This window comes from Aulonocara stuartgranti (assembly GCF_965226115.1).
Source record: "Aulonocara stuartgranti genome assembly, chromosome: 7".
NCBI classification, from domain to species: domain Eukaryota; kingdom Metazoa; phylum Chordata; class Actinopteri; order Cichliformes; family Cichlidae; genus Aulonocara; species Aulonocara stuartgranti.
The window spans coordinates 60,473,488-60,500,165 of record NC_138945.1 but is presented as its reverse complement, the minus strand read 5'-3'; the positions used below and the strand labels follow the sequence as shown (position 1 = coordinate 60,500,165).

At 39.0% G+C, this 26,678-nt stretch overlaps 1 protein-coding gene across 1 annotated transcript in view; it reads left to right on the top strand.

Moving 5' to 3' along the window:
• The window catches only part of shank3a (SH3 and multiple ankyrin repeat domains 3a), a 223,719-nt gene that overhangs the window by 80,176 nt on the left and 116,865 nt on the right, over positions 1-26,678 (top strand). The window contains exons 7-8 of the mRNA XM_082542543.1: positions 11,381-11,584; positions 16,646-16,717. Coding sequence (XP_082398669.1) covers positions 11,381-11,584; positions 16,646-16,717 — 276 coding nt within the window. The remainder of the gene's footprint in view (positions 1-11,380; positions 11,585-16,645; positions 16,718-26,678) is intronic.

Below are 26,678 nucleotides of genomic sequence, written 5' to 3'. Positions count from 1 at the left end.
TTCTGTCTTTTTCTGCTTCTTATGGATCATTCCCCAGTTCCCCTCTGTTTAGAAACAGTCAGCAGCTGGGTATTCAATCTGCATGACTTCTTTTAGTCATGCTGAGCGTTTATTTAGTTTTGTCTTTTAAAACACATTTTATACTATATGATGACAATGGACAGCAGGAGCAACAGCTGGCAACAGTCACATATCAAGACGAAGATAAGATGTCAAGAGTATGAGAATGACAAACTAGTAGTGGCTCACATTGCTCCAATCCACTTCAGAATCTGCCTAATGGGTGTTTCAGCATCTTGAATTCCTGTGCAGATGTGTTTCTAAGTTATTACTGCCCCTGTATAACTGCTGACAGAGTGGTTTGAGTATTGCAGTAAATGCTGATCTTTTGGGGTTTTCCCCACACAACCTTCTGTAAGGTTAACAGAGAATGGTCAGAAAAGAGAAAATATTTGGTGAGCGGCAGTTCTCTAGGTACAAATGCTTTGTTGATGCCAGAGGTCAGAGGAAAATGACCAGACTGCTTTGAGTTTATAGCAAGACAACGGCAACTCAAATAACCATTTGGTCAAACCGAGGTATGCAAATGAGCATTTCTAAATGCACAGTACATCAAGCCTTGAAGCCGATGGTCTATGGCAGCAGAAGACCACACCAGGTGCAACTCTTGTCAGTAAAGAACAAGAAACTTAGGCTACAGTTTGCATGAGCTCACCAAAATCAGACAGGAAAAGACTGCAAAATTATTATCTGCTCTGATGAAGCTCTGTTTCTGTTGCGGCACTCAGATAGTAGGCTCAAAATCTAGCATATACAAAATAAAAGTATGGATTTATCCTGCCCTGGTTCAATAGCTCAGAATGGTAGCCGTATTGTAATTGGTGTGGGAGATATTTTCATGGATATTTTCTTTTTATGCCCATTCCTTTATGACCACAGTGTACTCATCTGTCCCATGTCACAAAATGAGTAATTTTCTAGAAACATGTTGAATGTAAGAAGAATTAAGCAGTTCGTGAGCCAAAATACTAACACAGTACCAGTAATGTGTACTTTACTAGATGAAATGTTTAGCCGTATCATGGGACATGTCACTAGCTGTCATATCATGAATCAGTTTTCTGGAAAGAAAGTTTAAGACCTTACGATAATAGAGGTAAAACCCCAACAATCAAGCAAGACCCTATAAACAAAAGACTTGGTGACAGTGGAAAGGAAAAACTTCCTTTAAATGGGAAGAAACCTACAGCAGAAACTTGGGGCGGCGCAACATCCGGTGCGGCAGATTGGAGGTGAGGGGAGGAAGATAAGATAAAAACACACTGTGGAAGAGAGCCAGAGATTAAATGCATACTGGTGTATAAGCACATAGTGAGCGAAAAAGGTGAGTGAAGAAAAACATGCGGTGCATAATGGGAAGCCCCCAGCAGCCTAGATCTATTGTAGTGTAACTAAAGGTGGATTCAGGGTCACCTGCTCCAACCCTAATTATGTATAAGCTTTAGGTTTAAAAAGTTCCTTTTTGATCATCTTAAGTAGAGAGAGTGTCTGTCTCCCAAATCCAAAATGGCAGCTGGTTCCACCGAAGAAGGGCCTGAAAGCTCTGTCTCCCATTCTACTTTTAAACATCCTAAGAACTACAAGTAAGGCAGCAGTCTGAGAGCAAAGTGCTCTAATGGAATGATATGGTACTATGAGGTCTTTAATATAATATATAATGTATATTTTCTACCACCTAATCCTAGGCAGATATGCGCACACACACACACACACACACACACACACACACAGAGTTGCATATTCTCAATAATTGCACACTATGGTTCTTATTGTGTGGAGGCATTTTTCATTATCCTGCTGTTTTTTTCTACCTCCCAATTCAATGGCTATTTGTCTCCTTCTACTGCACTTATGTTCTTTCTTTTGCTCTCATTGGTTTCATTTTGATATTCAGTCTGGAACTGCATTGCAGCTCAAAGCTGAGGAGCAAAGAGGACTCATTCTTTGATATTTGTCATCTAGATTTCTGTGAAACTTTGAGGGACCTTTGTTTTAAGTGGCAACAGAAAAGTAATACTAGTTTAAGACCTGGTGATATGATCTATGCATAGGCGGGCATGTGCGCGTGTGTGTGTGTTTGTGCAACCTGTGATATGTCAAATGAACACAATATTTCTCTTAATCATTCCTCACTGTTACATCCTGTGAGGCTGTGGGAGTGTGTGGGCGTGGTGTTGTCTTCTCCCTCTCCTCCTCCTTCTTTCTTGCCCCTCCCCTTGTCTCTCTCTGCCCCTGCCTTCTCCTTTAGGACACACCTGCTGTTCATCTGCCCTCATTTACCACCAATTACCCTCAGAGGTGATATAAGCTGGAGAAGAGCAGTGTGGAGGTGGGAGAGGCTTCTGGTGGATGTCCTCTGTGATGGTCAGTGTGTGATACTGGTTTAGGTATGGAAACGGCCTGCTGCGTGTGACCAGCCCCACTGTGTGTGGCTCTTTGTGAGTAGTGCTTAACTGAGCGGTGGTTTCCCATAAGTGACGGCGGCCTCCATTAGTTTGTTTGGCCTGCCTGGGTATTGTTACTAGCAGCGTTGCTGTCTTTTTCTGTTGAAGCCTTATAGTTGTTTTCCTTTGTTGAAGTGGTCACTATCTCTTTGGGTTGACCTGTCTGATTTATCATTAAAGCAGCAGTGCTGTCTCTTTTTGTTGTTACCATTTATATGATTATTGAGGTATTTGATTATAATAAAGATTTATTTTGTGTTAAATACCTCTGCCTGGCGTTCTTTTCATTTCACCCGGATCCAACTGTTACTGTCCCCCACCCTCATCGCCTAGCTTTTATGTGGGGACGTAACACTCACAATAATAAAAATAATTCTTCTAATGGATTTATGAATAATTTTGGTATTTCAGGTTGGCATATGCACAGCTTATAAAAGCACTAACAATAAGAAGGGTTCAGTTCCAGAACCTTGCTCAGCAACAGCCATACAGTCCATCAGAGGCCAAATAAAAGCATTTTACAGTCAGCCACAGTAAATCAGCTTCTGTTGACGACAAGAGTATTATTCACTTTATCTGTCCAGTTTTTGGCAATGAGACTAATGGATACTGTGGATCTGATCTTTTAAATTTTCACGTAAATTGCAGATATATAGTCACCTTAAATAGCAGATTTTGAATGGACACACAACTAAACTGCAGTAATCGCAACATTATATATTATTACATTAACCACTTTGTGCATCACCTGCAATAGTTCTGGTTCAGTTTTCAAGATTCTGTTCAGTTCATTTCTTAGCAGCATGACTGAAAGACTCTGAAGGATGTCAGTTGGTATATTAAGTCACTCTTGAAGAGCTTCGGTCGATGCCCTTTAAACTCCACAGACCCAAAACATATTGTCTGATGCTTTCCAAGAAATGCTTTTTATGACGTTAGATGCAAATTATTTGGGTCAATTTGTTGGTTGAGGGCTTTTTTTTCCTTGATTTAACAATGGGGTAGTTGTACAGACGTTTTCTGTTTTGTATGTTGTTTTGTTCGAGTCAAAAAGCGATACAAAAAAGTAACACAAACTATAATTTGATTTAATTTTGTGTGCACTCCATCTTGTTTTGTTTCTAGTAAAAAAAAACAAAAAAAACCAAAAACCTTCAAGACCTCATCTTTTTACCCGCTCTTGCCTCAACCATGCTTTTATGTGACAGAAATGCAGTCTTATGATAAAGTAGATGTCTTTAAATACAACTGTGTTTCCAGAAAGTGTCCATCTTAATATTGGAAAAGGGTACGTGGATGATGTGCAAAAGCTAAAAGGATGAAAATAGTACTGCACACAAAACCAACTAAACTGTTAAGCATGGTGGATTACTATTTGTGCATCTTAAATGGGCCGCAGTAGCAGTCCACACATATGGAAAAGATATATAGAAATCTTATAAAGTTTGTATCTGTCTTGTGTGAAACTTGTATGAAAAGCATACAAAAGTGAAAACAGATATAAGATCCCTTGAAAAATTATATAAATGAAACTTGTATGTTTTGGATACTTACTAAAACAATATATAAAAGTAATGAGAAAGTGGCCACTTTCATGAGTAGGGATGGGTATCGTTTAGGTTTTATCCGATACCGGTGCCAAACCGGTACTTTTGAAACGGTGCCGGTGCTTAAACGGTGCTCGAACCGATGCTTAAAGAATGGAGAACGCAAACTTTGTCCAAAAACCTCTCATGGTTAGCTGGTTTTTGTAAAAAGATAACAATGTTAGACTTTTCTGCAGCTATAGGGCATATATGGTATCAATCTTGGCTGGAAGCAGAGCTTAAACAATGGAAAAAACACAAACTTTGTCCTAAACCTCTCATGTTCAACTGTTTTCCAATTTTCTTTGGTCATTTTAGCCTTTTTGGCCAGGGTGAAGGGAGCATCTGCCATCAAACAAGAAGACAGCCGCATGTAACTATGATGATGTTTGCTAGTTCACCTTACATGCATTAATGTAATAACGTGGTTAGCCTACTCAATGTAAATTACACACGAACAACATTAAGCTACTCACGCAGAGAAGAACGGCTGCTGCTACCACCATCATCCGTCATCATTTCTGCTACACTGACAGGGCTGAGGGCCAGGACTCTCGTCTTCGGGTTCTTGGGGGAGGTTGCTAATTCCGGGTCCGATAGCAGGCACCACACCCGTAGTAGGTACGCTGCATTTCTCGGCTTTAAAAACCCCCGCCATGCGTCGCCAGGTGTTTCATCAGATTCGAGGTGTTACCTCCTTTGCACAGTATCACCTTAAAGCACTTGTTGCAGGCTGCTGAGTTTGCATTTTTTGCTGTGAAGTACAGCCAGACTTTGACCACTTCGCCTTGGGCATTTTTAATCTGTAGCGCTGCTTTAAAAGAACGTACGTACCTGGGCCCGCCTACTATCCTTGGAAACGTAAAACGATTGGCTAGAATCTGAAGTGTATCACATCTCAGGAAAAAAAGTACCAAAATAAAGCACCAAAATGTGTGCTGCTTTTCGGTCTGGTTACTACCGTTTATGTCAGAACGATTCCGGTACCCATCCCTATTCATGAGTAAATCATATAAGCCTTATATGATTCACTATATGAAGTAGGCCACATCTTATGCAAGTCTTTTAGAAGTTTTTACTATTTCTTTTCCATATGGGCATGATGAGCTTAGAAAAGGTTAGGTGATTCTTATTTAATTCTATGAAATTTGGTAAAACTGTTGAATCAATCAATGACAGTAATGCAGTATTCCCATTGTGCATCTCAAAATCATAGCCTGCAAGCTTTGGCCACATCATTTTCCTTGCTAAAAGCATTTCTATGATAAATAATACAATGTGCCTTCATACAAACTTTGTGTGTAGAACTGTGCTTTATTAGAAGCTCTCCGCAGACTTAGGTCAGCCTGACATACTAGACTGGCATACGAGCTGCGGCCCTAAAGTGATTTTCTAGCATATTAAATTTACCCTTAACAAAGTTGCTGTTATGGCTGATATATTCGGTTGTATTTGGTTCAATAATAGAATACCTATCACTAGGGATGGGTATCGTTTAGGTTTTATCCGATACCGGTGCCAAATCGGTACTTTTGAAACGGTGCCGGTGCTTAAACGGTGCTCGAACCGGTGCTTAAAGAATGGAGAACACAAACTTTGTCCAAAAACCTCTCATGTTCAGCTGGGTTTTTTTGTAAAAAGATAACAATGTGTGCCTTTTCTGCAGCTATGTGGCATATATGGTATCACTCTTGGCTGGAAGCAGTGCTTAATCAATGGGAAAAAACACAAACTTTGTCCAAAAACCTCTCATGTTTAACTGTTTTCCACTTTTTCTTTGGTCATTTTAGCCTTTTTGGCCAGGGTGAAGGGAGTATCTGCCATCAAACAAGAAGACAGCCGCATGTAGCTATGATGATGTTTGCTAGTTCACCTTACCTGCATTAATGTAATAACGTGGTTAGCCTACTCAACGTAAATTACACAGAACAACATGAAGCTACTCATGCAGAGAAGAACGGCTGCTGCCATCATCATTTCTGCTACACTGGCAGGGCTAGGGGGCAGGACTCTATTCTTCGGGTTTTTGGGGGATGTTGCTCCGGGTCCGATAACTGGCAACCCACCCGACGTGCACGGTGTGAGGTCTCGCAGCAAGCTATCAAATACGGCGCATTTCTCGGCTTTTTAAAAAAACGCTATGCGTCGCCAGCTGTTTAATCGGATTCTTGGTGTTACCTCCTTTGACAGTATCACAGTATCAGCTTAAAGCACTTGTTGCAGGCTGCTGAGTTTGCATATTTTGCTGTGAAGTACAGCCAGACTTTCGACCGCTTCGCCTTGGGCATTTTTAATCTGTAGCTCTGCTCTAACAGAACGTACGTACCTGGCCCCGCCTACTATCCTCGGAAACGTAAAATGATTGGCTAGAAGTGTATCACAGCTCAGGAAAAAAAGCACCGAAATAAAGCACCGAAATGTGCGTTGCTTTTCGGTCTGGTTACTACCGTTTATGTCAGAACCGGTGCCACACCGGTACCCATCCCTACCTATCACAGTCTAAAATGGTATTATTATTATTATTATTCTTTTAATACATCAGAAAAAACTCAACTCAAGCAGTGCAGTAAATGTCTCTTTCTTTCAGTTTTTAGGGAAGACTTTTGTTGTCATTCCTTTGTGTTGGGGTAGTGTGCAGCATGGAAATACTGTTCCTTCTGATCAGTGATATAATTGTGCCCAGACTCAGGCGAATCCTAGAGGTTTTGTTCAAAACAAATAAAGAGCCATGTGAGCCTTTCTTTGCAAAATTCAGTTAATTCCAACAGGAATTAATCTTAACCCCTCAGTAATCCAAGCTCTTGATGAAAAATAAATTACAGCCTGAAACAGAACCAACATACAATGTCTCTGAGTCCAACATGACCTGGCCATGGGGTGACGCACCAGTTCAGGAGACTGAGTCGGCCACAAAAGCTCGGTCCAGGATGTGGCCAGCATCGCCTGTGGAGTGGCTCAGGAGGCTGGCCATATGGCCAGTGGAGTTATGGGAGGAGACAAAGAACTTCTCGAGGTTTGCCCCGTTGCCAGCGGCAGAGACTGAGGAGAGGCAGAGACCCTCTGGCAGCTTGGGTTGGAGGCCAGGGTTGGTGGTAACGGGCCTTCGACTCCAACATCAGTAGAGTCCTAATTCATTTAGAAATTTTAACAAATCTCTGGAACTCCTCCCATAACTCATCACCTAGCGCTATTGCAATGCCTGCTGGGTCCAGTGTGGTTGCATTGTTTTGTCATGGTTATGGAAAATCTGGACCCAAAAAAGCAGAAAACAGGACAGGATTTAAGAAACAAAAAACATACCTTTATTTAGGTGAGGCAGCAAATCCAGATGACTGAGGAAAGTGGGGTTCAAAAATAATCCAAAGCAGGTAATACACAAGGAAAATGCTTATGCAGACAAACAGTACAATGCATCAAAAAACTAAGGAGAACCGAGGGTTTAAATACACATGAGGTAATCAGGCACACAGCTGGTGAAAACAAGGTGCAGGTGAACAAAATGAATTAACTACCATGAGGGGAAACAAAACTGAATATAATGCACATGAGATGAGAGATTATCAAAATAAAACAGGAAGCCTAACCACTGAGATGGATCTTGACAGACCAAAGTAAAGACAAAGACAACAACTAACTAAACATGGGAAACATAACAGAAACAGCGACTAGGCATGGAGAACATAAGAATAACCAAGAAAGAAAACTATGGATACAAAATCAAAATGAAAACACAACCTAAGAAAAGATCATATTCAACTCAAAACCACAACAAAGTCAAACAGAAAACATCAAACAGAAGAGCGAGTCTAAAACTGAAAACACTGGATATAAAACCAAAGGATCATGACAGAAATAACTATAACCGTTGTTTTAAACTTTACATTTAATGATGAAATGAATAGTTGCCAACAAATATTCCCCTTAAAGCAATACCAAAGCGATTAACTAAAGAGACCTTGATGGTAAAATCCCGACTGTTTTGAAAGAAGAAAACGCATAGTAAAGCCAAATAGTAGAGAATTTGAAAGGGGACCTCTTTCCTTGGAAATCCCAGGTTAGCTGTGGATTGCTGGGTTGATTGGTACAGTAAAAAGTACAACTTGTTGGATAGCTAGAGGGATATAAATTTTAGTAATAGTTTTATTTATTGACCTCATATAGCCAGACCTTTATTTAACAGATCTTAATAAGGAATCCAAATAACCTATTAACAATTATCAACCTAAGAATAATTGGTTAAATGATATCATGACTTGCTGGCTTCAAAAACCATTGATATGGTCACCTGGTATATAAAGTAGGACAGATCAATTCAGGGTAGACAGAACCAATATTTTTCTCATCTGATTCTCTTGACGTAACTGAGGGTTACCATTTAAATTCAATAATCAACAGCATTATCAATAGCAATTTGCCATTTTTAAATATTTTCTTCAGTTACTTCTTAAGGTGACAAAGTCTTACACACTGGGGACAAGCCAATTCTTAAACTGTTAAATGGTCTGTAGCAGTAATACCTCTGGTTCAGGCACATCCTCTGCAATTCTGCTGGTTGAGCTGAGCACAGAGCACATCATGCAGGCCAAGACTGTAGAATGATAAGGTCCCATCAAAGCCCGTGTGATTTTGATTCAGCTGATTTAGTTGAACTTTGGAGCAATGCATGAAAAACGTGGTATAACTCAGTAATATTAAACACGTTGTTTAATATTTTATAACCAGGATTCCTATATCTCTGAATTTTGCATTACCGTGTGTCTTTGCTTCTGCAACTACTGTAATGTTTGCACTTTCATTTTTGACTCATTTATTACTTTGCCAAACTCAGAATATTAAAGAGATTAACTAATATGCCTCTGCATTTTGACACTTACGTGTGGTTGTTGTTAGTGATGTGTTGCTGTTAGAAGATTTTATTGTTAACATTTTCATCTCACTGTCAGAAATACAGTGATGCTGAATGGGTTAGAGCTGAGGTTTGGAGTTTATATTGCACGCAGGAATTATTGATTTATCACTTATTGGTTTGGTACTTTCTCTGCTCTCTGTGCCATTTATAGCTTAGGCTCTGCAGGTGTTTGAACCTGCCACAATATCCATACACATTTGCACACTGGAGAAGTTGGTTGCATAGCACTGCATATACTGTTAACTAGCCAATATTTGAGTTTTAATTAACAGTTGGCAGACGTTTACAATTTTTGAGATTTTTTTTTTTTAGACAGGAGAAGTTTATGCCTAAGAGGCAGATTTCCACTGTATACAGTATGTATTGCATATATATGCGGTTGCTTATCAGAGCACAGAAATCAGCAGAGTGGATTGTTTTTCCACATCTTTCCCACACGCATCAGAACCTTTGAACTCTTGCATTTATGACTAAAGACAGAACTCCTGCTGCTGTTGGTGTAGCAGTTACATACTGCCTTGCTTCATTTTTCCTAGAATAATAAATAATGCACATTCACGTGTTGACACAACATTATGTTGCTGAAAAATGGATGTCGACTTTATGTGTAAGAAATTCTGCTTAGTTTTGTTTACTTTAACTACCACAGGCTCTTAGGGTGAACAGTAATATATAACTGTGAAAAGCCACCATACCTATGTGAATTGCATATTATATTAAAAAACCTGGCTTTTACCTCAGGCGTGACACCAGAAGTTTCTGAAAAATTGATGTCAGCAAAATAAAGGCTTTCTGTGAGAGCTTTTGCCTATTATTCTCTAGTTTTATTTACTGGTAACTACCACTGACTGTTAAGATGACCTTTCGAAGAAAAGTCTCAAAAGTAATTCTGAAGCTATTACTATACTTAAATTACTGCACAAAATCTTGAGCCAACCCTTTATATTTTGTTGAGAAAATGGGGAGGTGGGTGCAATTATGTAATGAAAGGTAGAAATATATATGGAGATACAGTACATAAGGCAAAACTGAGTTTATACAATACAATGGCCATCTGTACACACATAGCCTGAACTCTATCAGGCAAGCTTTCCTGTAGTTTCTTTTGAGTAGCCTTCAGGAATAGTTCTCCAGGCTTCTTGAATTGCATTCAAAGCTCTTCTTTGGATGTTGGCTTTCTTTTGTTCCATTCTCACTGAAGATGATCCCACACTACTTCAGAAATGTTTAGGTCCAGGCTTTTGGGATGTCAGTCCACACCTAATCTTCCTCTGTTGTGTTTTTCTGTTCAGGTATGCGTTTACTACATTGGCTGAGTGTTTGGGATCAAAGTCCTCATTGCTTTCCAGATGGTATTGTATGGTGGATTCAAATCCGATGGTATTTTTCTGTGTTCAATTTTGACGAGATCTCCAACACCACTGAAATGCAGCTTTCAAACCATAACAGAGCTTCCACCATGTGTGACAGATAACTGTAGACATTCAGTGTTGTCCCTCCCTTCTAACCTCCTCTGTATTTGTTGACGGTGGTATGAATTCAAAACTTTACATTAGTATTTACAAATCCAAAAGGCCTGATGCCACTAAATTTTAGTCCAGTTCTTGTGTAACTTGGCACACCTTTTCTCCCTGGTTCACTCCCTTCCTGACATGGCTTCCTAACAGCTATGTTTCCACTGAGTCTCTTTCTGATGAGGCATCTCTGAGATCTTGTGTTTCAGGTCATTGCTGGATCTTTTTAAAGGACATGACTTTGAAATACTATTTTGTTCTTTTACTGCAGAAAGTTTTTTAGGCTACTTCTTGTGTCCTCCACTTGTCCAGTTTCCTCACATGTTTTAGGAAAACTGCACACCATGAAGAGATTTGTCAAGTTTTCATCTAATAGCTGTTTTGGACTTCACCTTGTTGGTGCAAAAATACTATTTTATGTCAAACTGTGCTATGTTTTCCTTGATTTCACTAAGAAAGTGGGAACAAATTATGTGGTTTTTTTTTTTTTTTTGCGATAGGCTGCTAGTAACAAAGTGTCTAAAGATACAATCTAGATTTTTTTATACCTTTTCTCATCAGCTCTTATATATATGCAATATATATGTAAGTTTGGCTTCTTGGGAGCAAAGTAGAAAAGTAGAAAGAAATCAGGTTTGGTTTAAGATTCTTGTACAGTACTGTATGTGAATTGGCATTTTCTTATTCTTATGATATTGGACATCCAATGTATGTCTCTGTGATGAAACAGGTCCTTATATTTAATGTTATATGTTCTTATTATATGTTACATATCAGTCTCCTAATTCCGCTTAAGTGCAGTATGTGATATGTTTAAACATGCCGTGAAGTTAACCTTCTTCCCTTTTTTTACTCTTGTCTCTGCAGAAGTGTTTAAAATTCAATGTGGATGCTCCAATCTGGCTGTCCAAGCAGCGAATCCTGTGTACTCTCAACCAGAGCCTGAAGGATGTATTAAACTATGGCCTATTCCAGCCGGCATACAACGGCAGGGCTGGCAAGTTTCTGGATGAGGAGAGACGGCTAAGGGAATACCCCTTCCCATCTATTGCTCCTGTACCTTACCTTGAGGTAGGTGTGGATCGTGTGCATTTATAAGGCTTCCACTGATGTATGATAGGAAGAGAGAAAGAAGCTGTATATGCAACAGCACCATACATAATCGTGTATACATCTTCAAAAAGATTTTTGACTCTGTGAAAAATCAATTCACATTAGAAATGCTTTTATATTCCTCCTATATTTTATTGTATTTTATATATTGTCCTAATAATTATCTTTGCATGATTTAAGTAAAGCACTTTGTGAATACTAAACACACGATCAAAATGAGTATTATTAGGAAAAGCTGAACAACAGATGTTGATACTGGCAAACAAGCCGGCCAATCAGTGCCTCCTGCACCACTTAATGAAACAACTCTGTCCATATCCTGTTTTAATTTGGAAATTTTACAACAGTTCAGCGTTCCCAATAGAGCTGGGCGATAGAACGATAACGATATGTATCGCGATATAACTTTTACTCGATAGAGAAATTAAGCTATCGCGATAGACCTCGCCGCTCTTGTCCTCTTAAAAAAAAAAAAAAAAAAAAAAAAGGTCAGCCAATCCAAATTAAGTAGCGCAGAGCCGAACCAATCACAGCCGCAGCGTCACGTCGCGTGACTTGTTACGTACAGCACAAGTGCCAAGCCGCACGTGTGTTTGTTTGGGAAGCAGCCAGCGCGTAATGGAGGAAATGAGTGCGCCGACTAGAAAAATCAACCGAGCGTGACCGAAGAGAAAACAGATGATGGTTCCAATGCCGGAGAGATTGTCGAACGGAAGAGCCATAGAAGTTCCGTAGTGTGAAGGTATTTCGGCTATTTCAAGTCTGACAAAAAACAGAGTAGCGTGCACTGTAAATTGTGCCGAAAGCAAGTCTGGAAATACAATAAACTGGTGCATGCGTCACACTGTGCGCCACGTTATTGTTTCGGTGAAATGAATTTCTACAATACTGTTACTGTTAATTCTACTCTCTGCAGTGTTTAAATGCTTACATATACACACAGTTACTGTCCGTCCACACATACGACTCGGTTCTGCTTCTATGCCCCAGCTTTGTTTACTTTTTCCCACCAAGGCTTCTAGACTTCTGATTGGCCAACATTTCTGCACGGTTAGGAATCTAGCGCCACCTGCTGCTTTGGCATGTTCATAGCAGCGTTTTCCTTCATTTCTGCCTTTATGTGTGGACGGGATTATTTTTTAAAAAGAAAACGGAAAATCTCAGTTTTCAAAAATACCCGTGTACGTGTGGACGTAGCCTCAGTCTCTAACTGGAAGCGCTAATTCGTCATTTGGCTTTTGTCAGACTAAAGTAACTGTTAAAACTGTTTGAAAAGCTAAGCTATACAACAAGGAGAGATTGAGAATTTCCTTTTAGTTCTCAGTTTATTTGATATTGACAAAAGTTAGTCAGTTTTGTCTGTTCTTCTGTAAAACAAACTAAGATTTATTTTTAGAATTAATATTTTGTTTCTAAGTGGAATTGACAATTTAGTCTGTTTTGTTTGTTCTATTTTGAAACTTAAATGCTTTAGCGGCTACCTTTGTGTAGTTTGCAATATTTGCCTTTATTTATCTGAAAAAGTCTCATGTTCCTTAAGTACATCTACCCTGTTGAACTTATTATGAGAAATAAATATTTAAATCAAAACAAGCTGCTGATTATTTCACATTTTACTTGTGAGCAACGGCACATTTAAATCTTACAAATATAGTTATTTGGCTTATATCGTGATAGATATCGTTATCGCCTGAAATGAAAAAAACATATCGTGATATGAAAAAATCTCATATCGCCCAGCTCTAGTTCCCAATAATGGTTGTTTTATTTATTTTGTATGTCACAGAAAAAGCTGGTTGTCGCTGCTTCAGCTGATTTCAACAAGAATGCATACTACTGTAGTTATGGAAGTAGGGCTGTCGAAATATGAAATATATAGAGCTTAACGTTTTTTATTGGAGGTATAAGAAATATGTTTGGGAAACTGAACATGCTTAACGCTGGCTCTGCAGTCTAGTGGCCTCTCTAGCTCTGTTCTAGCTAATAACTGCCAGAGAGGCCATCATAATGCTGCATGAACAGTTTGTTTAATTCCTTTCTGGGGCACAACATTTGGATAACTGAAACCTGAGCTTATTAAGACACTTCATGTTTGATTAGAGTAACCTAATCATTCCAGTCTGCAGTAACTTCACAGCAGCTGAATCTTGCTACACAACAGTGAGAGGTGCTTGCTTCGCATAATAGGGGCCAACACTGCACACCAGTGTCACTATGCCTGCGCACAGTGCTGATTCATTCATATACAGCACGTAGTTTTTGTTTAATTTACCTTTGTTTTAGTGCACTGTTGTTTTGATGTTATATAAATACTGATGCGTTATATTTTATAGGTTTTATCCTAGCATACTGTAGACATCTGTTTTTTAAACCATATTGATGAATGTGTTTTTAGTCATAGTCCCTTTAACCTAATAATAAATACAGCATCTTGCACCTGTGGTTTTTCGGGGAGGGGTCCTTGTTCCCATGGCAGCGTGATTCAGTTTATAGGCCAGTGTAATAGTTTCTCTTATCATTTTTCTCACCATGTCATTTGTCAGTCATATTACAACTCATTGTTGTTCAAAAGTCGTATGTCTATATGTGTGTTTATGCTTCACATGCAGGCTGATGCGACATTTGGATGCATGTGTCTGCATCATTTTAAGTGTGATGTATGCTTTTTCTGATGTGCCAGTCAAACCCGATGGCAATAATGCTGTAGTCAGTGACAGTTTATTGTCTGCTGCAGCTGTCATCTCTCAAAGATAATTACAGTGCTTGTCCATCAAGCTTTTTGATCTGAGAGAATTAGAGACTGTTTAACAGACAAGGGTGTAAAGATGACGGCTAGGTTTTCTTTCTTTTTTTTCCCTGACTGCCTTTGTTTTCAGTGATTTTGTGACATGTCAAGAGCTTGAAATAAAGCGAAATAAAGATCTACCAAAGAGTAAATTCTTCCCTGAAACATTAAGAATTTTTTGTCTCGTTACTTTGTTATAAAACTTTGTTATGAAATTAGCTATGTTAGTTTTCTAGAGTCTTGACTGCAAATCAAGCTTGAGATTGTGTAATGTCTCAGCTTAAGGACGAATAATGCTCATTTAAAGTTAATTATGTTGATTTTGGAGTTCTACTAGACTATGTCTACACATTTTAATGTTTCTACTTTCTACTACCCTCTCTCTAAAATTCTCAGTTTTAGCTCATATACTTCTACAGAAGTCACAGCTTATCACAAAAAAACAACAACACAATTTTCTGCAATGGCATTACCAGTTAGGTTCCTTTACCAAACCCCTTAACATTCATTCTACACAGCATTTAGGATGTTACACAATTTAAGAGGCAAAATGATGCAAGAGCTGACAGGGTGGGTAAGTTGTCAGTGCCATTTGTCCATTTGTTTGTCTAGTCTGTACTGTATCTAATTCTATCTGGATTTGTGGTTGTACTTCCTAAAACTTACAATTTAGCTCAATAGGCGTGGATAAATCAGTTTGTGTGTGCACAAGTGTCTGCTGCTACTTTGCCAGAACACTATGTATTGACCTGCAGTTATTCCCTTAGGCATGTTGGGTGTAGAGAAGATTGACAGGTTCGGATTAGCGGCTGAAAATCCTGTGCTCTGCTGTGGATTTACTCTGTTGGTGAATGCCACACATCGCTGGAGAAGCAGACATGCACACACGTACACACACAAGCACAAAGAGACCTGAAATACATGGAGTCCTGGGCAGTGAAAGTCGCAAAGTTTTAAAGGTATTACAGGCTGTCAGTGTTCAGTGAAACCTTTCTACAAAACAAGCAGTTTGCATCAGACCTAATGAATGATCTGGCTTTTGACAAATTCCGGTAAAGCTGCTGACCAAAGTTGGATGGTAGAGGCAGAAAGCTTGATGAATTAGTTTGCAGTAATGAAAGCTCAAGTCATCATGCTACCTGAACTCACCACTGCCACATCTCTAACCTATTGTCTGATTACTAGACCACTTGTGCCTTGGATCTGTCTTCTTTATGATAAAAAACAAAACAAAGAAGCTTTGTTATAATATTAGGAAACGTGCTGAAATAGTTGAAATAGTTGTGCTCACATCCTCATCTGCTGCTGGAACATTTTCTGGTTAAGCATCTTCGTGCATTCGTCATTTCTTTTATAAATAGCTGGTTGTACTCTATATATGCCAAGCCATGTAATTAGCACACTTTCTCCAACGTATACATTTTTTTTTTTTTTAAAAAGCTATATTTTGTCTCATATTTGTTAAGCTACAAGGATCCCGACCAAATTGCTGACCACTTTCTTGCTCTGCTTCTGAAAAAGTCATCTTCTGTGGGATTCTCATTTTATATGCCTGGTCTTAATTTATTATCTTGTCATGGAGGATTGTGAGGAGTTGTCAGGTGTGATTTTAGTTGTCTTTATCGCCTTTTCTGTGTACAGCTATACTTATTTATCTGCTATACTTAAGTCAAGTAGTTACTTTTTGACTTTTATTTTGTCAGATTTTCTACTTTTTATTACATAATGTATTGATTGGTTGCCTTCAGAGTTCAAGTTCAACTTTTGTTATGCTTTTCTTTTCTAACTTGATTTTCTAGCTGTAGAAAATATTTTATCTAAAAATGGTGAAAATGTCTTTTTTGTGCTTTTCCTATACATGAGGTGTTTAGCTGATATTGGAAGACTTTTTTTTTTTTAGCTATTTATGTTTCATATTCAAGCTCCAAGTCACAGTTTTTGGGTTTTCAAGCAAGATGTAATATATGACAAACATGACATGAGTGCTGGAAAGAGATGACAGCAAGCTGCAGATAGAAATTTCATTCCATAATGACTTTGAAAGTTATTAAATAAGTCCAAATATGTTTGTTTCTGCTCTCACTTTCTATTTAATAGGACCAACTAATAGAAAATAATTTATTTTACACAAGCTAGGCTAAGCAGATGATGCTGCATGACAATTTTAGTTAATAACTTAAATTTTTTTTGCAAAGCAGAGATAAGAGCCTCTTATATTTGTTCTTCTTTTTCAGTTCCGCTATAAAAGACGTGTCTACACTCAGACCTACCTGGATGAAAAGCAGTTGTCCAAGCTCCACACTAAGGTAAGCCCAAATAGTCGTGCGGTTTTCAATTCCACAAGCTTTTTGTTTGTGCAACCTTTTGAACGCAGTGATACAGGTACAGTAATACAGTAATTAAAACACTGACTGGATAGCATAGTGGCACAGTGGGCCACTACAAGGAAAAATTGTGTCCTTTTTTATGTTTAGACGGTGAAAGTAATGATGGAAGCAATGAGTGTTGCCTATGAAACTGGTCTACATATGTTAGATTGAAATCTTGCTGAAGCGAAGCAAAGCCAAGGATCCAAAATCATGTTGAGACCATTCAGTAATGCCCACATGCTTGTTCCGTGTTCTGTTTTTTCAGATTTTCCTTGTACACACATGTCTGTACAGACTAGAGATGTCACAAGAACCAATATTTAGCTGTCCAAAGCCATATTTTCTGAAAATATGGCTATTATACTGAAAGTGCCAAAGGTATGATTGTGGTTCCATAGTCTTGTGGTTTACACATTTGCCTAACACATAAAGTCCCTGGTTGGACACAAATCCCTTCGGGGATGTGTCAGGAAGGGCATCCGGTGAAAAAAAATCTGTCAAATCAAATATGCGGAGCTATCTGCTGTGTCGACCCTCTGTGAATAAGGGAGCGGCTGAAAGAAGCTTTTACTAAAAGTACCAAAGGAAGCATATTATATCATCATGGGAAATAGTGAGTGAACATGCAATTAATATAACATGTGAAAACACACTAAGAGTATATATATTTTTCATTTCAGACTGATTCATGCTGCTGAAATGAAACAGAACAAAGTTACAGAGGCTTTAGTCAAGACGTAGCTATGCATTTTGCAGTTTGGCATATTTTGGAACCATCTGTGAAAGTTGATATTTCTTAGGTATTAAATAGCAGAAATTAGGCTTCCTTTTTAAAGTGTTTTTTGTAACATAAATAAAAGCTCAAATTAAAAAGTGGACAACAACGCTGTATACAATGGTAGACTGGCATGTAATGCATTTATGCATAAACAAATGAATAAGACAGAAAAAATGCTCTCGGGAAAATATTTTCAAGCCACACTGGGAGATTGAGTTGCTCAGGAAATGTGGTTTTATCGCATTGGATTTAAGTTTTGGAGGCAAGACAGCAAAGGACAACTAGAATTTGGGTTAATTTTCTCAACATGAAATGTATTATCTTTTGCTGATAGTTTAGTAAATTTTGGCGTGATAAAACTTGCAATTTTACTGGGGCCCTTTCATTTTGAGAGGTTTATATGAAATACCTCCATTTTAGTTATTTATTCCTGGTGGATATTGAAAATAGTCATTTCATGGTCTTGGTACTTACTGCCTAATTTCCTGTGTAGTCGCATTTCTCTGGCAAACATCGCTGTCAATCTGGATTTTAGAGTTGTTTCGTTTTTTCTTTCCCTTTTTATGTTTTCCCACCAGCAGGCTGATCAGGGTGCTAAAAGTGTTTTTAAAGGTAAAATTCAAAATAATTTCCAGCTGGATTTACTGATTCTCCATTAAGATTATAGAACGGAAATGTTTCACATCACTAAGACAACAAAGCACTTTAGAAATTGCTTACTTGGTACTGTCAGCCAAGTATTTGCATCTGAGAGGCTCTGGTTGAGTTTTATTGTGTAATTTTTTTTATGAGATGGTTGAAAAGAGGGCCAAAGTAAGAGTGCTGCTCTTTATGTTTGTTGGTTCATTCATGTGTAATTGAAGTACTCTCTTTAGGCCATGTCAAGCACTAACATGCTTGCATAAGGACAGAGTGTGCTCATACACAAAGAAGCATGGTAGATGTCACATAAACATAAACTAGATCTTTTGTGTTTTACTGTGGCACAATAAAATATTCAGGGAAAAAATAGGGCCACATTCACTAGTATGATTCATCCCGAGCTTTTCCCAAACTTGTATAATTGCTTTTTTGTCAAAATACAACTGAAATTTCTTTTGTAAAATGCATGATTTCCTATTCAACTAGGAAACAGAACAGGAAACAACATGATTTGCAATCCTGAACTAATTTTGTTCACTTAGTATAATTTTTTGTCAGAAACAATATGTTCTTAATGCATGTATAAGTGCAAGGTAAATCAAATTTCAAATCTTTTGTGATTGAAATGCAACTTTTAATTCATATATTGAAAAATATGTGTAAGGGCATGTTGCTAACCGGATGTGAACAGACTGCAGAAGAGAAGGCAGGTTTGGTAAACTAAGCTTGGTGGATCAGCAGGCTCACAGACACAGTATAAAGTGGCAAACAGAACCAAAAGGCTAGTGTTGGCAGACATTTGTGAGGCCCAGGCAGGTGGTCTCAAATACAGAAAAGAAGAGCAGGATAAAAGTTGTCTTCTGGGCAGCCTAGATAATCTGGCAAAGCATGCATATTTGCTGGGCACTATTAATATTATTCATGAAATAATGGGAACCAGGTGTGCACACAGGTGACTGATGATATAATTGCTTGCAGCAGGAATTTAGTGAGTACAACTGTGGCCTGTTCTGTGAAGCTGGATTTGGGTTTTTCGGGTAACTTTAAGGTTGTCCATGGGTTTTCAGTACTAAGGAAGTGGTTCCCGCCATACCCAGCTGCATCTCCATGCTTCAAGTTATGTTCAAGATTGGAAATCAAAAGGCATGAAAATATCAACCACTGATCAATCAGATGTCCATTCCTGTAAGATCCCTAGGACTAGGGTCTAAAGTTTTTAAGTGGTGTCTAAAGTTTTCCCCTGTGAGTATTAAATTATATAGATTGAACTTCATCCATTAACTTTTGCTTTGCTGCTTTTGTAACCAGTTTCTGCTTCACCCCGCTGCAACAGTTCGGCCCAAACAGACTCCTCGACTCTGCGTTGTGTTGTGTTTTTAAGAAGACAAGGAGTCTCTGATCGATCGTTGCCAGTTTATTTCCTGAATGCAAACAACGGTGTTGTATCAGTGCAAAGGGCTCGCCACACACCACTCCGCACAGCACACTACGGCAGAACATCTCATTAGCATTCCACTTTAGCATACAGTTTCACACATTAATAAACAAATGAAAAGTACATAAAACTGATGTTGCACATGTGTCCACTAAGCACTTATTACACTCGGTGCCCATCAGTTGATCATACATGGTTTATGTGTCTGTACTATTTAGCTACATTGTGTGCGGTAAATACAACTCACCTCTCGTATGGCTACGACAGACTGGCAGCGATTACTGCAGCCAGCCTCACCTAACCAGCCACACCGAGAGGCGGGGCGCTGTTTCCCCATTACACTGATATTTGTGGCAAGTGGAATAATACCACATAAACACTGTTACACTTTCTCCTTTGTTGGCTGCAAGCATGCAAAAATACTTTTTTGTGCTGTAAACCTGCAGAGCTAGCTAGAATGGGAAACCCTGGGTTTACTTATTGTGCTGATAACCACCTTTATGTGATGACTTAGCCTGCTTCATTATGTCGGGTTACCTGAAGCCAGATAACAAAAACAGACATCCTGAGTATCTTAAACAGGCTTCGTAGTACAAGGCTGAGGTGGACAGGTGCAGGTGGCAGGTGTGGTATAGCAGGAGATGACAGTAAATAGTTACTTGTGAAGTTCAGGTTTTCTGTGTGTGTGTGTCTGTAGACTGGAGTGGAGCAGACTAGAGAGAGACGTGAATGCATTTGCATCAGACCCCATCAGATGGCAGGAGATTTGCACTGGAGAGAACGCCAGAACTTCAAACTGTGTTTGTGTACTTTTGTCTGCTACAGAGGGATGTAGAGCTGCTGCAGGGAAGAAATTCTGGAAAAACTGTTTTCATCATTTTCTTCTTTTCACCCTTATTTTATTTATTTATTTTAAAAAAGCTTCAATTTTAACTAAACTCCATGAGAAAATGGTATGTTTGTTATTTGGCATGTGCTTTTCTTGCAGGCAGACATTATTGAAAAATACTGCTTCACATTACAGTTTAATGAAAAAAGAAAAACAACATTAGATCATGGAGTGCACTGCTGTTACCCCTAATGTGTGGCTAATGTTCTTAGATATGCTCTTTTTTTTTTTACAATTAATCGACTAAGACTTGTGAGAACAGTTTAATAGCTGATTATACAGAGCTTTGTGTAATCCCATGAGAAAATTTAATTGTATTGCTAATCCTCACAATCATAGAAACTAACCCAACTGCCTAGTAACAGTTGGTGGTTTAAAGCTATTGATTAAAAATCTGTTGTGTTTTCCTTTTTTTTTTAATGTTATTAATAGGGTAGTCAAAGTTATACACATTGTGTTACTGAGTGCTTGTGTGTACTACTTGAATATTTAATGTTTGAGGACGTTAAGCAAGTGTCCCATTTTGTTTCAGGGATACATTTCATATGAAAGATTCTCTAGTGTTGAAAATGTTCAACACTCTAAAAAAATCACTAAAAAGAAAACAAAAAACATAGAGGGCAAAATGTTGCCTCATGGCAGTGGTTCCCAAACTTTTTTTGCTAGGCCCCCCTTTGTTTTACAAGAAAATGTTTGCCCCCCCCCCGCGCGCACGCACAAACACATCCTCCAACCACACACACCCATATTTTGCTCCATTGCGATTTATTTCACACCTCAAACATTTAGTAAACAATTAAGCAAATACAAGTAAACTGCAATAAATGACAGGTAGTAATAAAAATAAACTACTAACTCTTTTACGTTACGTCCGCACCTACACGGGTATTTTTGAAAACGCAGCTGTTTCGTCCACACGTAAACGGCGTTTCGAATCACCGAAAACTAAGATTCTTTTAAAACTCCTTTTTTGCGTTTACGTGTGGACGAGGAATACAGAGTTCGTCGCGCAACGTCAAAGGTATGTTCCTTTTTTCACGTCACGCTGTGCGCCACGTTATTGCTTACATGAGAGGAATTGCAGAGAGACAAAATATTGTTACTGTTAATCTGACTATCTGCAGGTTTTACACGCTTACATATACACACGCAGTTACTGTCCCTCTATTTACAAAGGCAAAGGCATCATGGTGTGATTATTTTACGTGTAGTTGGTTTTTTTTCCTCTTTAAAAATATTCAACATTGCTATCAATACATTTTTCAAAAAATGCCTCTATGTGCAAAATGAGTTCAAAAACATAAACAAGTGTGGGATACTGTTTGTCCGTGATTTGAACAGCCCAGCGCTGCTCCCAACACAGGGAAAACTAATTCTGCAGGGGAGACCTACCTCGGCACTTGTGCAGGTGAAGCCAAAGGGAAGATATGCTTCACCATATTTTCTAGTCTTTGGCTTAGAATGAAGTTGGTTTGGAAACATACTCAGCAATGTTTCATCTCCTGCTTTGCGTTTGTGTGGGAGCCGAGCAGTGTCCAAGCATTTTGTCCTCCCCCCCTCCCCCCTTTCATACCGCGCCCCCCCTGCAATGGCTCTGCGCCCCCCCCCCAGGGGGCGGGCCCCACACTTTGGGAAGGCCTGCCTTATGGGATAGATCCTCAGGTTTGGAGCATTCATTGCTAAGTTTTGAATTTTACATATAAATGTTGAAAAATTGCAGAGTAAGCATGTGTGGGACAAAAACGTCACTGAACTTGGTTGCGTTTGCATAGAGAAACTTTGAGTTAATTGATCATGATTTTTGGCTTTGATTACTATCATCTGTACATTCACGGGGTTGTGAGGGTCCTCTGCTGCGCTGTTGAAAAGTGTCAAACTACAACAAAACACAAAATGGTGAATGAGATGAAGATGCAGAAAAGCAGTGACAAGTATGAGTCGTGCACTCAATTATTTCTCTTGTTAAGGCAGTCTGGTGTGAAGTGCTGTATTCTGCTTCTGTGTTACACTGCTGTGCCAAAGTGTGAGTGAGTGGTGCTCAACTGACAAACTCAGCGAGGATCAATTTCTGCACGATTGCAATTTAGAGAGTCATTTCATGCAATAAATCACCTATAAAGACACAATTTGTTATGTGCAGCTCTATGTAACACTGTCTTACAGAGTACAAAGCTCAAAGTGTGAATGGGCTGTGAAGGCTATGCTATATTTCACAAGTAAGTATTTAGTGACAGCTGTTTTATTGGAGAAAATAAGTGTGGTTATTTTGCCGCATAAGCTGCAGAAGCTTAAAAGATTCTTTTTTTCCACTAGTGGATTTAAACTTACAGTTATCTCCCTAGATATTCACAGTGGCACAATTTTTGTACATTTTTGGACCCGGTATAGACAGCTCCAATGAAAAGCAAACAAATGCAGGTTTCACACAAGGAATGAGCTCCAGATCTTTTATTTTTGTCATGGAATAATGAGGGAACAGACAACGCGTGGCACATGAGCCTCTGAAAATGGGGGAGAATGTATAAAAATGGGTGTAAATCCTGAACAGGTAATGCACAACTTGTGTGTACATTTTTTTTTTTTAATCCTTGAGTTAAGCCTGAGAGGATAATCTTAAATTACAGCTTTACTGTTTGATCTGTGGTTTACACAGGCAAAACTGTGTCACTGTCCACATATTTACTTAAATATTGATCAATGCCATATCTGTCACTGTATACTGGCATTTATGTCAGTGTGTTTAAAGAATTTTATATTGAATATTAAAAGGTTGTCACTGCCAGTCGCTGGTGTAATTGTCCACAGTAGAGCTCTTAATCTATAACAAGGTCATGTTCAAGTTAGATTTCAGCTTGCTCTGTTTTCTCTATTTCTCAGAAGAATGTCAAACGTTGGCATTTACTTAATCCCAATTGTCATTATCATTTTTGAATTATATAAGCTTTTTGAGGTCAGAATATGTGTTTGCATCAGTGAGCATGAGCTTTAAGCAAAAAAAAAAAAACAACAACTTTTATTTTATTCCTTTTTTTAAATAGCAGATTTTCTTTTATGACATAATGACTTAAGGGGTAAGAGGTGGAATCCTGCTCTGGATGAGTCTTGCAGCCTTGGCTGGTACTAGGGTATTCATTCTGCAGCAAGCAGGGGTCAAGCATTACCCTAGTTTGCGTGCATGGAGTTCATTAGCCACAGGGTAAACTATAAAATTGGGTCATAGTTGATAGGATTTTCCCTTTCATTTTCTCCCTTTGCCCAACCAGGCCTCACCCTGCAACTGTCCTGGTTAAGCTTGGTGGCTTCATGTAAAATTTATACCATATTCTTTTTGTAATAAAGAGTGCATGTGTGTGGGCGTTGGGTGTAGGCAGTCGGCCACGTAATAGACCGACGCGCTGAATGGGGGGCTTTCTTACAGAGTAAAAAAGGCCTTCCAGTGATAGAAAAACTTTATTATCTTTTAAGTAACTTAGTCACATAGACCCAGTGTTTGTTTGATACTTTAAACTTGATTTGTACTGGAAAAACCTCTGTCTACAGTATTTTACAGCATCAAATACATACTGTATGTGCATGTATATAAGCCATTTTCCATAAAAGTTTTGTTTTGTAAAATGTGAATAAAAAAGAATGATTGCAAAGTGATTTGCTTATCATCTAAACCTGGGTCGTGGCCCTGAGTACAGCATGTCTGTGTGGATTTGCAGGGAGTTGTCTGTTTTCTGTGTATGAAGTTTCACTTACTTGTAAAATAAATGCTAAGAAAGGTTATTATTAACATCCTGCATTGGACTGAATGGAAAATGATTCGTCTTATACTTGAGAGTAAATAGTAGCAGTAAGCTGCAGGGCAGTGCAAAACGCATTTAGTAATGCACTATTTGTTAATGTGGTCATGATGCCAAAGAGCACAAAGTGGAGCAAGAGAATATCTTATGCGCTATTGTTATATTTGCATTGTTCATTGGCACCCGATATCAAAGTGTAAAATGTGCTCGGAGTTTGGGTAGAAATCTGTGTTCTTATGTGCAGTTATTCACAAGCTAAGCCATTATGCCACATTGTTGTTAATGTGCAAGTGTAGACAAGCATAATGCACAAAAGGCTCCATCATATAATCTATAGTAATTCTAATCCCCCAGCACTGCGGCTCTGTATTTGTGCTAGCACTTCTTTGTATTTATGAATGAGAATTCCTGCATTATTTTCAATTTAAAATAAAACTACACAGTGAATGCAGCCCATCGTGGGTGTGATATTGTTATGAGTTTCCACAAAGCCTTTGTTGAGTGCCTAAACTAGCCTAGCATGCTTCTGTTTTTGCAAACACAGCCAATATGATACACGTATCTGCATGGCACAGGATGAAAGTATATTTCCAGTTGGGAAGCCCTCACATGGAAAAGCGCCCCTAATGGATAAGCCCCTACCAGGAGAGAAATGTAGCTCTTTGAAGACAGTAAAGACAAATCGGGTTCGAACAAGAATACTCCCGGCTCATTCGAGCTCATCCACATGCCCCAAACAAATACAGACATGGAACCTGGGATTTAAAAAATATCTTCCCAGTGAAGGGCACGCCCGCTAAAATTGATGTCACTGATTCTAATGCGAAATGCTCTTGATGTGTTTAACCATACAGTGTGTGCATGCATGCATACTGTATGTGTCGAAGCATGTTTAGTGTAACTATGGACAGTTTGTGTTTTCAGAAACACGTTAGTCAGTTGGCATAAATTCCTCGACTATAACGAATAAGATTTTTAGCAGGTTGCTATATTAATGCAGACTGAACCAGCACCTGCTGTATATTTAAGAACACACTTCTTTTTTTTCTTTACACATTTCTGTTTGCATTTGATATCCATACCTTCCCTCAGCATGGTATCCTCTCTCACTCTCTCTTTTTCTCTTTTGGTTTTCCCTCCCCCTATCACACACTTTCTCTCCTCCCTCTGTGTTCCCTCCCTCTTCTCTTGCTCTCTCTCTCCCCCTCCCTCCGCACTTTCCCTCTGTTCTCTCCAGCATCCTGCAAAATAACCCCTTACCACCTCTCCGTCTGTCTGTGTATGCACAGGAGTTTGTGTGTTGGTCCAGGTTCGGGTGAGTGTTTGTTTCACTGACCAGGTGAGTCTGCACGTGCTAGACGAGACGAAAGGTACTGAAGGAGAAGGAGTGAGAACAAGAAGAGAGTAGACAACAAGGAGGAGGGTGGGGGGCTGGATATGGCCATGTGGAGGATGTTTTGGCATTCAAACTGTAGCTGACCTACGGGACTGTGCGTGTGGTGGAGAGTGTGTCCATGTGTGTGTGTGAGATGGGATCCATTCTGACCAGAAGACAAAGACAATCAGCTGAAAAAAAGGAAAGAAAAGCTAAAGAAGCCAGGAAGGCCAGGCTCAATAGTAAGGTACCCCAGTTGCTTTCATCATCTCTTTAATTTAATTTTGCCATTACCTCTGTTGTAAAGACATCCTTTTTTACCCTCTGTTTCTGAATTTTTGTTTTTCAACTTTCTGTCTCCAGTTATTCACAAACACTTCCTTACCGTTCCCAGACTACCTGTCTATGCACTGGCTTTCATTCTTGTCTGAAACCCTGACAGAATGCTAATGTTTTTCTTTGCACTGGTTGAGTTACTCACTGTGGGCTCGGAACAGTATTTGTATGTTTTCGCATATGTGTGTATGTACCTGATATGTTGGAGGATATGTGGATGCTCGTGTCTAGCTGTGCGTTTTTCCTTCAGATCTGAGCAAGCTAAACACACACTCTGTGTGTGTTTGTGTGACAGCTATTCCTGTATGCCTGTGGGTATGTGCACTGTAAGTGTATGGGTGTATAAAAATGTGTTTACGCATGCACATGTCAATGTGTGAATGCAAGGAGCAGCCAGAGCTTCTCCCCAGGACAGAATTTGCCTTGTGGTCTTCTATGGCGTTTTTTTTGTGCCGCTATTCTGAGCGCACGTAAAAAAAAAATTTGAGCGCAAGTAAAAAAGTTTGCAGGTGCAAGTGTTGCATTTTGAGGAGAAATTTATTTTGAGCGAAGAAAAGCTGAATTTGAGTGAACAAAATTATTTGCTGCGTGCAAAAAATGTATTTCAGTGTTTGCTATTATCCACACACACACAATAGCAGCCCCTCTCGCTCAG